General features: G+C 46.1%; 1 protein-coding gene across 4 annotated transcripts in view; it reads left to right on the forward strand.

Annotated features, from left to right (window-relative positions):
* PTCH1 (patched 1) overlaps positions 1-12,743 on the forward strand; it is a 63,653-nt gene extending 50,910 nt beyond the window's left edge. For all 4 annotated transcript variants that reach the window (XM_066368336.1, XM_066368339.1, XM_066368337.1 and 1 more), the window contains 5 exons: positions 1,982-2,124; positions 6,416-6,515; positions 7,054-7,308; positions 8,851-9,400; positions 9,880-12,743. In XM_066368336.1, the coding sequence (XP_066224433.1) occupies positions 1,982-2,124; positions 6,416-6,515; positions 7,054-7,308; positions 8,851-9,399 (1,047 nt within the window). In that variant the 3' untranslated portion in view covers position 9,400; positions 9,880-12,743. The remainder of the gene's footprint in view (positions 1-1,981; positions 2,125-6,415; positions 6,516-7,053; positions 7,309-8,850; positions 9,401-9,879) is intronic.
* Positions 12,744-14,427: the final 1,684 nt, after the last annotated feature.

Consider the following 14,427-nt stretch of genomic DNA (forward strand, 5'->3'; position numbering starts at 1 on the left):
AAGTATTCCTCAAGAGACTGTGTACACTTAGGACACAGTGTTCTCACCATACCCTGCATGTAAAGGTCTGTTTAAAGTGGGCAGTGCCTGCTGTTGATGAAGTGCACTTTTCTTCCGTGGATGTTTTTAGGGAATCAGGGTTCCTGTCAGTTCACTGTTTCCGTAGCATAAACGGAATGTGAGGGGATAAACCACCTTGACCTCTATTCTGGCTTCATGGCCCAAGCGCAGCCCAAAGTCACATGGTTCCAGGTGTGATGGTGCTTTCCTCCCCAGAGAGAAAGGCAACCAGATCGACCCTGAAATCTTCTAACTATTCATATATAGTACCCGCTTAAGGGGGAAGTGTGAAGACTCATAGCACTCCCTGGTATACTTTTGTATCTTGGTCCGTTAAGGAAAATAAGCACCCTGTCCCTTTACAGGGTGCATACGGGATGGGAATGCACCCTGCAATGCTGTGGGCTTGGGTTTTGGAGGAGCTGCAGCCTGCAGAGTTGCCAGCTCTCTCCTCAGCTTATCCCAGAACAGCCTGAACTTTCAAGCAGAGAGAACATGTGCCAGGCCCACCCACCCTCCCTGTTGGGTTCCTGCTGTAGGACCAAACAGAGTGTAACAGTAACTGACCCATATTTAATCAGTCCTGGGTCACTCTCAAGCCAGCAGTCGAAGCTAACAGCCTGATACACTGGGACTTTGTAAAATTGCCATTTAGTAAAACAGCGTTTTTGACCTGGAAGAGCTATAGAGAACACAAGGGAGATGGATGTGCCCACATGTAGTCTCAGGACAGGATTCATTTCACTTAAAATTCTAAATAGGCAGTCCACGAGTTACGAATGAGATAGGTTCTGTAGATTTGTTTTTAAGTTGAATTTGTATAGAAGTTGGGAAGTACAAGCCCTGGCCAGCTAGCTCAGCAGTAGAGCGTCAGCCTGGCGTGTGGAAGTCCCAGGTTCGATTCCCAGCCAGGGCACACAGGAGCAGCGCCCATCTGCTTCTCCACCCTTTCTCCTCTCCTTTCTCTCTGTCTCTCTCTTCCCCTCCCACAGCCAGGGCTTCATTGGAGCAGAGTTGGCCTGGGTGCTGAAGATAGCTCCATGACCTGTGCCTCAAGTGCTAGAATGGCTCTGGTTGCAACAGAGCAACGCCCTGATGGGCAGAGCATTGTCCCCTGGTGGGCATGCCAGGTGGATTCCGGTAGGGTGCATGCATGAGTCTGTCTCTGCCTCCCTGCTTCTCACTTCAGAAAAATACAAAAACAAAAAAAAGAAGTTGAAAGTACATTGACCTGTTAAATGCAGCCTAGACACACATTTGTCTTAACATAGTATTTATTTTTACCTTTCTGTGTATATGTATACTTATATATCCCGTCCGTAACCAGGGACTGCCTGCATTTTTCTTATGATTGCTCCATGGTGCTTTGATGTACTACAAGCACATTAGTTTGAGCACAGTGACAGAAATTCTAACCTCAGCATACTCATGAGGAAATAAGTATTTAGCACCTAGGTTAGGTGCATCTGTGACACGGAGCTAAAAACTAAGTCCATTCAGAAGTAAGATCTTGACCATACAATCAGGCAAAATAATGTCGCTTTCACAGCTAGCGAGCTCCCATGTGAGTGGTGTGAAAGAATTTGGGTGGGGGAGAAACTCAAAGGTGAGAACATTTGCTCATTTTTCTATATTGGTTCGGTTTTTAATTTCAGGTAAGCATGCTTTCCATCTTCTTTCGCTGTTTTTATTCAAGATTTATATCAACACCAACTATGACCCAGGATCATGAACAGGCTGTTTTAGCGTAAGCCCTGGTTTAGCTAGATGAGTAATCCTCAGTAAGTTCCAAGAGCTCCACAAGAAGATCCGAGAGGTTCCGTCAAGGCAGAGGAAAGCAGCTGCAGAATTGAAGCCAGAGCTGACAACTGACTGAGTCAGGTTCAGGACTCTGACCATCTCCCCTCTTCTCGTTGCACAGGCCTTTCTCACCGCCATCGGCGACAAGAACCGCAGGGCCGTGCTGGCCCTGGAGCACATGTTTGCGCCCGTTCTGGATGGGGCCGTTTCTACTCTGCTGGGAGTGCTGATGCTTGCAGGATCAGAGTTTGATTTCATTGTCAGGTAAGCAAGAGTAGGAGAGAAGCCTATTTCTAAAAATCATTATTTGCTCATATGATTTCTGTTGCTTATTTCCTTCTGTATGTGGTAGATTAGAGCAGTGGTCCCAACCCCCGGGCCGCAGACAGGTACCAGTCCATGGGCCATTTGGTACCGGTCTGCGGAGGAAGAATAAATAACTTACATTATTTCCGTTTTATTTATATTTAAATCTGAATGATGTTTTATTTTTTAAAAATGACCAGATTCCCTGTTACATCCATCTAAAGCTCACTCTTGACGCTTGTCTTGGTCACATGATACATTTATCCGTCCCACCTTAAAGGCCGGTCTGTGAAAATATTTTCTGACATTAAACCAGCCCGTGGCCCAAAAAAAGGTTGGGGACCACTGGATTAGAGCATTTCTTCATTATGACTCAACTTACCCCCATCTTTATTGAGGTATAATTTATAATTGACCAACAAAATTCATATATATTTAAAGTATGCAGTATGTTTTGATTACTATAATCTGTGATGCCACCCTTTTTTTTTTGCGATTGAGACACACACACACACACACACACACACACACACACACACGGAGACAAACAGTAAGGGAGAGGTGAAAAGCATCAACTCGTAGTTGTGGCACTTTTAGTTATTCATTGATTGCTTTTTCATATGTACCTTGATGGGGGGAGCTCCAGCTGAGCCAGTGACCCCTTGCTCAAGCCAGCGACCTTTGGGCTCAAGCCAGTGACCATGGGGTCATGTCTGTGATCCTACTCTCAAGATGGTGACCCTCACATCAAGCTGGTGAGCCTGGGCTATAGCCAGCTGATTTCTCACTCAAGCCAATGACCTTGGGGTTTGGAACCACTGCACCACCACCTGGTCAGACATCACATTTTTTTTAGTTTGTTAACTCAGAGCTATGCTGGGGGTATAAAGACAAGGTCTCCACTAGGGCCATCTTGGGGAGAAAAAATATAGGGTTTAGGGCTGGCAGCAAAGGCAACTCCACAGCTGCAGGCCAAAGGATCACCCAGTACTCCATTATTGGTAATCCAACTTAGAAATATCTACAGAAGGAGATGACTGGTTCCCATTAATTGACTGAATCTGACCTTCACTTCTCCTTCGAAACTGTATCAAAGAAAACATACAAGTACCTAAAATTGTCACCTAGATTTTACTCTCTTAAGAAGTGAAGATAATGTGCCTAGATTTCAGATTCAAGTTTTCACTAAGATTTAGGACACACTTAGCAGGTGACTTTAATGTCAGATACCTCTCTTTGGATCTCAAGACAAGGACTTTCTGGTGAAGTTAGTGAACCGTGTGACTGTGAAGCATAGAAGAAGAGTGAGTTTCCCTTTTTAGAAGAATTTGTGAACAGCAGGGCAAGACCACTTACTTCTCTGAACAGGCTCTGCTGCTTCATGGAGCATCTGCATCTGCTCTTGGAGGCCACGCCACTGCTCCAGGGAAGGGAAGGCAGGGAGCAGTGGCCCATAAGTGATCATCCAGGATCCAGACTGAATCTGAGAAATGGCAGGCTTGTTTGTAATACTTCAGTAATCTGGAGAGAAAACCCAAACAGGCTTTCCTGGGGACTCTGTGTGTCTTTGGTAGGCCTTTCATTTTCAAGTACAAAGAAAGGTTTTCTGTTGTAGCCAGTTTGTTATGGAAAAAAACAAACATCAATCCACTGGTGTGTGGCATCCCCCGCTAGACAGGTCCACATCTGAGCTTCACCAAACTTCCGAAGAGGAGAGCCAGAGTCTGATCACTGTCATTTTGGTGTAGGTGAGTGAAGAGGAGATCCTGATGAGTGTAGATCACACTTTTCAAACTGTAATGTGCCTGTGAATCATCCAAGACTCTGTCAGTGCAGATCGATTTTCACTGGAGGTGGGAGGGTAGAGAAGCCTGCCTTCCCAGCCAGCTGCTCCCAGGTGATTCCCACATATCTGGTGTCCTCAGCCAGACTTATTGATCGGTTAACAAGCCAATTAATATATATTCTTATTTGTCACTACCAGAAAGAATAAAGTTTTGGTCGGGGTTTTAAGTTCTTAATTTGACTTTTATTTCCTTTGCTTACATTTATTTATTCGGGCATTAGTAGTTGTTTCTTTTTTATTAAGTGAGAGGAGGGGAAGCAGAGAGACAGACTCCCGTGTGTGCCCCCACTGGGATCTACCAGTCAAGTCCCCCATGGGGTGATGCTCTGACCATTTGGGGCAATGCACGCAACTGAGTCATTTTTAGCACCTGAGGCGGAGGCTCCATCCTCAGCGCCCAAGGCCAGTGTGCTTGAACCAAGCCATGGCTGTGGGAGGGGAGAGAGAGAAAGAGAGAAAAGGGAGAGGAGGAAGGGTGGAGAATCAGATGATGGCTTCTCCTGTGTGCCCTGACCAGGAATCGAACGTGGGACATCCACACACAGGGCTGATGCTCTACCACTGAGCCAACTGGCCAGGGCCAAGTAGTTGTTTCTTTATGGTATAAAACACCGTATGTCAAAAGAGTGTTTTTTTGTGCAGTTTCTCATTTGACACAGTGTGACAAGCACCTCATAAGTGTCGTTTCACACAACAGCAAATAATGTGGACCCTGTTCCTCTCCATGTAACTTATGGGCAGTTCACAACCATGGGAAATGCACAGTGGATGATGGGATCTCAGGCAGTCTGTCTTGTGGTGTGTGCCAAGTGACCACGCAGAGGAAACACAGCCTGGGTCTTACCAAACCACTGGAACCCTCGGTGGAGGGCAGAATCCCAGCTCTCTCATCTAACCCCTGGCTTGTACTCTCTCAGAGATATCAGAGTTCTTGTTTCAAGCACTTAAAAAGGCTTCCCGTTTTCTAGAACTGGATGGATTGACCTGATAAAGTCCTCACTGGGGTCAACTAGATGAGCAGACATTGTATACACTAAGCGTCAGAAATCTAATTGGTCTGTTTATTCTACGGTTAGATGGATGGGACGCAAATGTCTTACTGCCTGCCGCTGATGTATGCCTCTGCCTAAAGTTCCCGCAGTTTACATTAGAGCAAGACGTTGGCTGCTCAGCTTTTACTAATGCAGTTCAGAAGTTTCTAGTGTTTACAATAGCTGCGAGGTATTTGTATTTTTATAGCGATTCCCTCTCCTTTCATCTAATGTCGAAACATATATAGAAATTGCAGCATTTGGTGCCTGTTCTGTTTTATGATCCAGAGGACCTTTAACAGATAGATACTTGCCCTCCCTCTTCCCAGAACATCCTGAGTTCTCCCTGAACACAGCCCACTTCCAGCAAAATCATTAGTTCCAGAAACACACACTTGCTCTGCGTCTGCTCCTCCCGCTACGGAGGGTGTCCGCCAGTGGCCATCCCGGCTGACAGGTTTACCTTGGTATTCATGAACAATCCCAGACCTTAGCCCTCGGTGGTGGGAAAGTGGGGCCACTTGTGCATTCTCCCCTTCTTCATGGTGCTGCGGCCTTTATGTTGGAATTGGCTGTTGCAAAACAAGGCTATTCAGAGATGCTAAATTGTTCAACAAAGGCTTGGCCACAGAGCAGCCCCATCCCTGCGGACTGCCCCCCCCCCACACACACACACACACAAATGCCCCAGCAACCACAGAATGGGCTGCATTTTCTTTGCAGAAAGCTAGTTTCCGTGTACTGAAAAAAGGGTAGTGGTGGCAGTTTTAGCTCTTTGGTCAAACTGGAATTCAACAGTTCTAGACAGAAAGTCGTGATTAATGAAAGCCCAGGGAAAGCCTTACCTGATAGCTGGAGACTTAAGATACCCCGATCTGAGATGCAGAAGCATTTCACAGTGGATTAGCGGCCTCCTGAGCGAAATTGTTTAAATTCTACACCCTTCGCTTCATTTGTTTGCTTCTGCCGGGTGTTCGTGGGCAGGGCCCCTCCACATTGTATTTGTGCTTTCAGTCTGCTCAGCCATTCAGTGCCGGTTCCATATTTTTGTGTTTGTGAAACACATGCATAAATAACATTACGTGCCATGAGGTTTCAGCAAATTAACAAACTGGGTCTTTTTCTCCTCTCTCTACATGAAATAACACTCTGGGCTGTGGAATGCAGCCCTCAAAATCATAAGGTTAGAAAAGAAGGAAAAAAGTCTAACCTTGTGCTGAATTTGAACTGTGTTTTTGGTAATGGCCTTTTCACCCCGGTGTGGGCCTCGCTCATCTTTGGCTTCCAAGGTGATATAATATGTGGGCACCTGGACGGTAGCTTCATTTTCCTTTGCCACAGTGAATGTTTCTGTTCCCCCTTTATCTTCAAGGTATTTCTTTGCTGTCCTGGCAATCCTAACAATCCTGGGTGTTCTCAATGGGCTGGTCCTGCTTCCAGTCCTGTTGTCCTTCTTCGGACCGTGTCCTGAGGTCAGTCATATGCCGGGTGTAGTGTGCAGTCCACGGGCCACTTGAATGCTGATTTTCCTGGTGTCACTCTTAATTTAGATATTTAGCTATATCTGCACTGCTGATTTACTTTTTCTTTAAACATCTCAATATAACTATCAATTTTTTTTTTCTCTTCAATGGAATAGTCTTGGGGTCGTAGCACTAGTTTTGGGGTTTTTTTTTAAATGAAGTGATTGGCAGCCTGAGTCCTATAGGTCTGTATCCATGAAGTGTTTTCCACTCTAGAAAAACATCTGGGCTTGAACAAGAGTGGAAAGGGCCCCGCCTGCCTTTCCAGTGTGGTAGAGCAGAGGGCAGTCCTTTTGCTCAGCTGTCAGACTTTGGAGTCCTTCTCAAGGTGGCAGAAAGGGGGAGGTGAATAGAGCTGAGTGGTGGCGGGGGGGGGGGGGGGGGGGGGTTGGGCGGGCAGAGATCCCTGAAGAATACTGTGCTTTGAACTTTGTGTACAACAGGTAAATGGACGATAGCACATTTAATATGGAATTCTCTTAAATAGGTATCTCCAGCCAACGGGCTGAACCGGCTGCCCACCCCTTCCCCTGAGCCACCCCCCAGCGTGGTCCGGTTTGTCGTGCCCCCCAGTCATGCAAACAATGGATCTGATTCCTCCGACTCGGAGTACAGTTCTCAGACAACGGTGTCGGGACTGAGCGAGGAGCTTCGGCAGTACGAGGCCCAGCAGGGCAGCAGAGGCCCTGCCCACCAAGTGATCGTGGAAGCCACAGAAAACCCTGTCTTTGCCCGCTCCACAGTAAGTCTCCCTCGGGGGCAGTCCCTCCCTGCTCTGAGCAGCAGCTCTGACAATGTGTGAAAGCAGAGGAGAGATTAGGTGGATTCATAAGAAATTGCCAATATTTGACTCTCCTTAGACTATAAAAGTGTCAGGTTCAAGGAGTTGGATCTCATGTGGATCAGAAAGGGCAGCGGCGAGGCCTGGTGAAGTCCACAGAGCAGGAGCAGACCTCTTATTTGGGAGAAGTACAGTTTGAGGTAAAAGGCTATCAGTAGAGCAGGACTTGCCTCCCCCCCCCCCCTTTAAGCTGTATATTGTTTAAAAATGATACTTTAAAAAATTGGAGTAGGACCTTTATTGCTAGCAAAAGTGATATATTTTTTTTCTCCCACTTCTGTTACCTTTAATTGATTACCCTTGGTACAAAATTTATTTCCATTGTTACTGTCTAAGCTTTACCGGAAGCTTTGCTGGCTCTAGGGGGCTGAGAAGCTTAGCCTTTGGGAGTCCCGGAAAGCTGTGAGCTCTGGGCTCTGTGCTTCCAAGCTGTCCTCAGCCCTCCTAGAGCGTGGCACACACAGCCCAAGGCTGTGTCCCTCCAGCTAAGGACCTCCTGCTGTCCAGGAAATGGGTATTCCAGTCCCAGGCCAGAGCAGGCCTGCCTAGGGAGAGAAAGAGAGACAGAGAGAGAGAGAGAAGGGCCAACCAAATAACCTAAATATTCCTCCTCCTACCCCCCAGGGCGATGCCTGCTGAGCTGCAGTGTGAATCTGGTTTTGTTCAGCGGGAGCCTAAAAATAGGTACAAGCTGACCGACTTTGAAGTTGGTCACGGTCCTTTTGATTGATGTGGCCACTGTGCTGCTCCACGCTTTGTATAGAGACCCAGAAACCAGATTCCTAACAGCCAGACAGAGCAGCCCTGTCCCGTAGAACTTTCTGTGATGGTGCAAATGCCATCTGTAGCCACGTGTGGCTGTGGAGCGCTTGAAATGTGGCTAGTGAGATGAGAAGCCGAATTTTGAATTTAAATTAATTGAAATATAAGTAGTTATATGTCCCTAACGACTACCACATTCAACAGTGTAGATACAGACAGTCCTGCGAACGTCTGGCATTTGGGTGAGCCAGGGCCAGATGCTTAGTGGTTTTAAGAGAGGCATTGAAGATCTGACCCTCCTGCGCAGGGTGGGGTGAACTATGGGAGGGAGGCAGCTTGGATACTCCGACCACAGCCCTGCATTTATGGGCCACAGCTGTATGTGTCCAGCCAGCTGTGTTGATGAAAGCTGAGACACAAGGTCCAAATACGGCACTCCTCTGCCACGTTGTGGAGGCTCTGAGAGAATGGGGTTTTCCTTCTGTGAGTGGAAGGACCCTGATGGCTCCCCCAGGCTTCTCCCAGTCGTTTGTGGGGTCACAGGAGCTCTTGGTTAAGAAGAGCTGTATGTGGGTGGCCAGGCTGGAACTGGAGCCAGTTAGGGAGGGCCGGGAGCAGCAAGGGTGTTGCCCACCCTGGGCTTAGCACCTAGCCTGCTTTAACCCGCCCTTGCCTCTGCAGGTGGTCCATCCGGAAGCAAGGCATCATCCGCCCTTGAACGCTCAGCAGCAGCCCCACCTGGACTCGGGGTCCCTGCCGCCCGGATGGCCAGGCCAGCAGCCCCAGAGGGAACCTCTGAGAGAAGGCTTGCGGCCACCCCCCTACCGACCGCGCAGAGACGCTTTTGAAATTTCTACTGAAGGGCATTCTGGCCCTAGCAATAGGGACCGCATGGGCCCCCGGGGAGCCCGCTCTCACACCCCTCGGCACCCAGTGTTCACTGCCATGGGCAGCTCTGTGCCCAGCTACTGCCAGCCCATCACCACCGTGACGGCCTCGGCGTCCGTGACTGTTGCCGTGCACCCCCCACCTGCCCCCGGGTCCGGGCGAAACCCCCGAGGCGGGCTGTGCCCAGGCTACGAGGACTACCCCCAGACGGACCCCAGACTGTTCGAGGACCCCCATGTGCCTTTTAACATCCGGTGCGAGAGGAGGGATTCCAAGGTGGAGGTCATAGAGCTGCAGGACGTGGAGTGTGAGGAGAGGCCCCGGGGCAGCGGCTCCAGCTGAGGTGTGTGAGGCCATTGGGCACTAAAAACAAAACTCCTTGGGGGTTTCTGGGGCTTGGAGCCCTTTGGCATCAGCACATCCCGAAATGAACGCCAGTGACCTCTGATCCTCAAGGCAAGGCTGCTTCTCTAAGCTCTGTCATCACTGGGGAACCAGTCTTGTCCCAAATTGGGTTCCTCCCGACACTATTAGCCTGTTGAGGATCACTGCATCCTAACAAAGATGCTAACAGCTACACCTGTTGTGCAGTCTTTATGAAAGTGCTCTGCAGGTGTTGCGATCAGTGAACACAGCCATGTCACTAGCCCCTAGATCAAGGAAAGGATCATGAGCAGCCCCTGGAAACCCCTCCCACCCCCACCGGACACCCCCGCAACCTGATTCCTCATACGTAGATTCGTTCTGCCTGTTCTTGTGCTTTATAAATCTGGGTTCATATATGTTACTAAGCTTGACTTCCCTTTTTCTTTTCTTTTAAAGGGTGAGTAAAATCGGGAGCAAAGAGGCCAAAGATTGGAATCCCTCTCCCCATCCCCTCTCCCCAGAACTGCTTGAAGAGAACTGCTTGGAGTTAGCAAGCTGAACTGCCCCAGAGCTGCAGTTCGCTGTCACTGTATCTGATTGTATTATTTTGTGAGATATTTCTATAAATATTTAAGAGGTGTACACATATGTAAATATGAAGGAATGGATATAAAGTAGTGTGGTCTGGGGCTCCTCCGCCCCCGCCTCAGAGTGGGCTGTGGTGGCTGCAGCGAGGCCCCTCCCTATTGTACAGTGGTCTCCGTGCCATGACCAGGCTTAACTTAGTCTTAAATTTCAGCATATGTTGCTGCTGCTTAAATATTGTATAATTTACCTGTATAATTCTATGCAAATATTGCTTATATAATAGGATTATTTTGTAAAGGTTTCTGTTTAAAATATTTTTAATTTGCATATCACAACCCTGTGGTAGTATGAAATGTTACTGTTAACTTTCAAACACGCTATGCGTGATAATTTTGTTATTGTTTAATGAGCAGATATGAAGAAAGCACGTTAACCCTGGTGGCTTCTAGGTGTAGTTGGATGCGATCTGTGTGTGTGAATCATGTGTGTGACTTCCCAATGTACTGTATGTACTGTTGATTCTTTTTTCTTTCCTCTTTTTTTTTTGTTTCCTTCACTCTGTAAACTTTAGTCACTAAAGTTTAGTGGGCTCTGCCCTAGTCAAGCTGGAAAAGTCAGGATACCTTTTACTGCCTAGTGCATTCACTTCAATTCCAAGGCATGTCTTAAGATTGCTGGCTGCCACCTAGACATCCCAGCTCATGCTTCAGAGGAGATAAGTTTGTTCCAATGGATCTTTATGGTGGACGTTGGAACCTCAGGGTATAGAGCTAACATCTGTTCATCTTCGTTATTGTTCAAGAATCAGAAAGCATGCCTAGTGGTGAGCCTCAGCTGGGCCATGAGTGTATTATACAGCCTTGATTGTACCTCTTGTGACCAGTACACACACAAACCACACATATGCATGCACACACACACACCATCCCCATCACATGAAAAAAATGTGAGTGGATTAAAAAGGTTTTGGAGATAATGGCCCTGCTACAGGTAGAAAAGCCTGTTCATTCTGGGCTCACAATAAACCAACCCAGAGGTGATGTTTTGAGTCCCTACCATTTAAAATCCCTTTCTTACTTAATTGCACAGTTGGTTGGGGCTTTCTGGATCTATTTGCATCATTAAAAATAAATAGTGAGCATCCAATACAGTGATGTGGGGTCAGGAGTTCTGTGAGATACGAGCTTTAGAAGGGTCCTTCTCAGTGTGTTTATATCGACATTGTAGGTGCACACTTTCTAAGTAAATCATTTCCTTTCTCTTCCCATTATTAGAGTTCTTTTAATGTGACACATTTTTTTCAATGTGACATTTTTTGACAAGCAGGAAGATGCTAATTGCATACAGTCCACTGAAGAACGGATACAGAGGCAGATCTCTCAACCAGGCATTATTTTTAAAGATTTGCCTTCTGTATTGATTATGTTGTCTTGCTCTGAGGTGTGGTCTTCCTTGGCTGTTAGCCAGGGACCAGCGTGTCGAGGAAGCGCTTGGCACCCAGACTAAGCTACTACAGGAGGACACAAACGGCAGCTCCCATTTCACGTCAAAAATCTTAACCGAAAGGCAATGAATGGGCCCCTAGTAGTACCCAGCAGTGCAGTGACCTCAGACCCTAAACTCATAACGAAACTGTAAGATACTAATCAGAAGTCACCTGTGGGCACCAGGTGTGTGGGTTTAATGTGCCAGGGGCCCCGATGGCCCCACTGCTACTGTTTGGTGCCTCTGTTAGCCACACTGTCCGAAATCTAACACCCAGCTCTGCTCAGAAAACTTACATGTCCTGCGTTCAGGAGAGAGATGACGCAAAGTTCTGAGGTCTCCTTCCCTCTGGCTCGCGGCGTGGACTCGCTCCTTCCCCGAGCCAGACTTGTGTGGTGCATGACAGCCTGCGCGGCCCCGCTTTCTGCACAGCATTGAACTTTCTCCCGTCGTCACATTGGCGAAGGGAGAGCACGGGGCTGGCAGGCAACTAGAATCTCTCTCTCTTAAATAGTTTTATTTTGTCTGTCTTGTTTGTTCATTTGGATGTTTTAATTTTTAAAAAGAAATCTTTGCTGATATTTATAATTTTGTATCATAAGAATGTTTTCCTACAGTATTTGTCATGCCAGTTTATAACAAAAAAAAAATGCAGGGATTTTTATTTCTATTGGAAACACTATTACAGCTATGTTTTACTTTGGAACAGAATTTTTATTTGTATAGAGTGCTTACTAATGTTAAATAGTTCAGAGTATATAACATTTGCATTAAGGTCTCCTGGTAGGTTTTAGTTTAAGGAGTTTAAAGGAAATAAATATTCAAACTGGGTCTCATTGTCTACCAATTTTGGTGGAAATGGGTTTGTGTCATTTCAATTACAAAGATAAAAGTATGCCATATAATTTATTTATATGAAAATTTATTTTTGTAGTGTACATAGTAGTCATCAAGTCTTTTGACAGAAGTATATTTTTAAAGAATTTATATGTGATGAATTCATAATGTCTGTAACTTTGCTGAGACATGAGTGAGGCACACTTTTCATTGTAAAGTACAGCAAGGGAAAGAAAATGTTTTAACAGTGTTAAGAGAGTGAGATCCCATGAATATTCAAGCAATTGTGAAATGTGTCTTAGTTGCCATTTGTGACCTAGTGTGGTTCTCCTTGTAAACCTTGGAAGGCAAAAATGTACAAACTCTCTAAATATTAATGTTCAAACACTGATAGAAATTTCTAACATGAATAAAAAATAATATAACTTGTTGGTATGTCTTTGTTTCTAGAGCGTTTTTTTAAGTTAAATATTTTATGAAGGCAGTGAGTGTGTCAGGCGGTCATCAACTCTGTTGCTTTGTTTTGCCAACCTTGTTAAATACTCATTTTTTGTTCTACTTCGTGGAGGCATTGTTGATGTAAAGAGTTCCATAGGTCTATTTTCTGACACCGGGAAAGCCGAAATTATCATCGAAACTGGTCCCTTCTGTCATCTCATTAGGATTTATTTTTTCAATGTGATGCCTAATAATGAGAAGGAATATTTATAAAAACAAATTCAGTGTTTATTAAAATAAATAAAGGTGTCATATTGCTGATACTATGGGACAGGTGAATCTGAAACAAGCTGTTATTTTCTGAGTGTTTATGGTATGATTATACCTTATCTGTGGTGTAACCACGGGAGAAAATCAGGCCAGGAATGGACCCATTTGACAGCCAGAAGCAAAGGTATGGGGAAAACCCAAACTGCTCTAAGCATGTGGTGAGAGGTCAGCAAGCTGCGGCCCATGGGCTGCCTCCTGTCTTGTCAAGATTTATCAGAAGACAGACACTTGTTCACATACAGATTGTCTATGGCCGCCTTCGAGCTGCAACAGCAGAGTTGAGTAGTTGGAACAAGACTGCATGGCCTGTGAAGCATAACATATTTATTAACTGGCCCTTAAAGAGTTTTGCTGATCCATTTTATGACAAGGTTCTCATAGGCCGATGATTCTCAAGTAGTATAAGGACCATGGATGAGCAGCATTGGTCTGCTTGGAAGCTTGCTAGAAAAGCAGGATCTTCAGGGCCATCCCAGACCAACTGATTCAGAATTCCAGGAATCTGCTTTAACGCGCTGTCCTGGCGGCTCTGTGGCACCGGCAGAGGCCATCCTGTTCCTTCTAGTGGATGGTGGCCGTGATTCTACATAGCCGATGCAGGCCAGATCTGGAAACAACATAAGGACCTTGAATGCTCACAAAAACATACTCATCTGTGGGAAAGACTCAGGAGTTGCGCATTTGTGTCTGGGAGAGGAACTCCCTTTCAGTGCTCTGCCACCACTGTGAAACTCCTGACCTAATGGGCATGTTCACGCCAGGCTACACCTCCTCTGCCCTGCACTGAGAGGGCTCCAGTTGACCCACTTGACTTGAGCAAGTCACCTAAAACCTTGGAGCCTCAGCATCCTCATCTGTGTATCAAAGATGATGTGTCCCTCACTAACTTCTGGAGGTTCAAAGCAATGATAGCTGTGGCGAGGTCCAGACTAGAGGGGACATTAAGAGTCAACTGAGAATCAGAACAACTTCTGTGGAACACACACACAGTTCCTGTTCAGTCACCAACATTCAGCCTCAGCGTTCCCCACCTCTAAGATGACGAGAATACTCGTTCAGAAATGTGAGAGTTCCTATGGGAAGGTTTTGTACTTTATGAACCACTGGAGACATTAGAGGTATACAGTAAACTGACCAAAAAATGACATACTCAGGTAATACAATGTCCTTGTTAATGGATACTTTACCTAGAAAAAAATAAAATATTAAGTAGGGTTTCCTGTCTTATTACCTCATCTCTTTACCTTCTCCTGATATAATCAGCAATCTGTTCCTAAGCCCTTCAGTAGTAAATTTCATATATTAATGCTCACTTGGTTCATTCAA

Source organism: Saccopteryx leptura, chromosome 2 (genome assembly GCF_036850995.1).
Source record: "Saccopteryx leptura isolate mSacLep1 chromosome 2, mSacLep1_pri_phased_curated, whole genome shotgun sequence".
In the NCBI taxonomy this organism is placed as follows: Eukaryota; Metazoa; Chordata; class Mammalia; order Chiroptera; family Emballonuridae; genus Saccopteryx; species Saccopteryx leptura.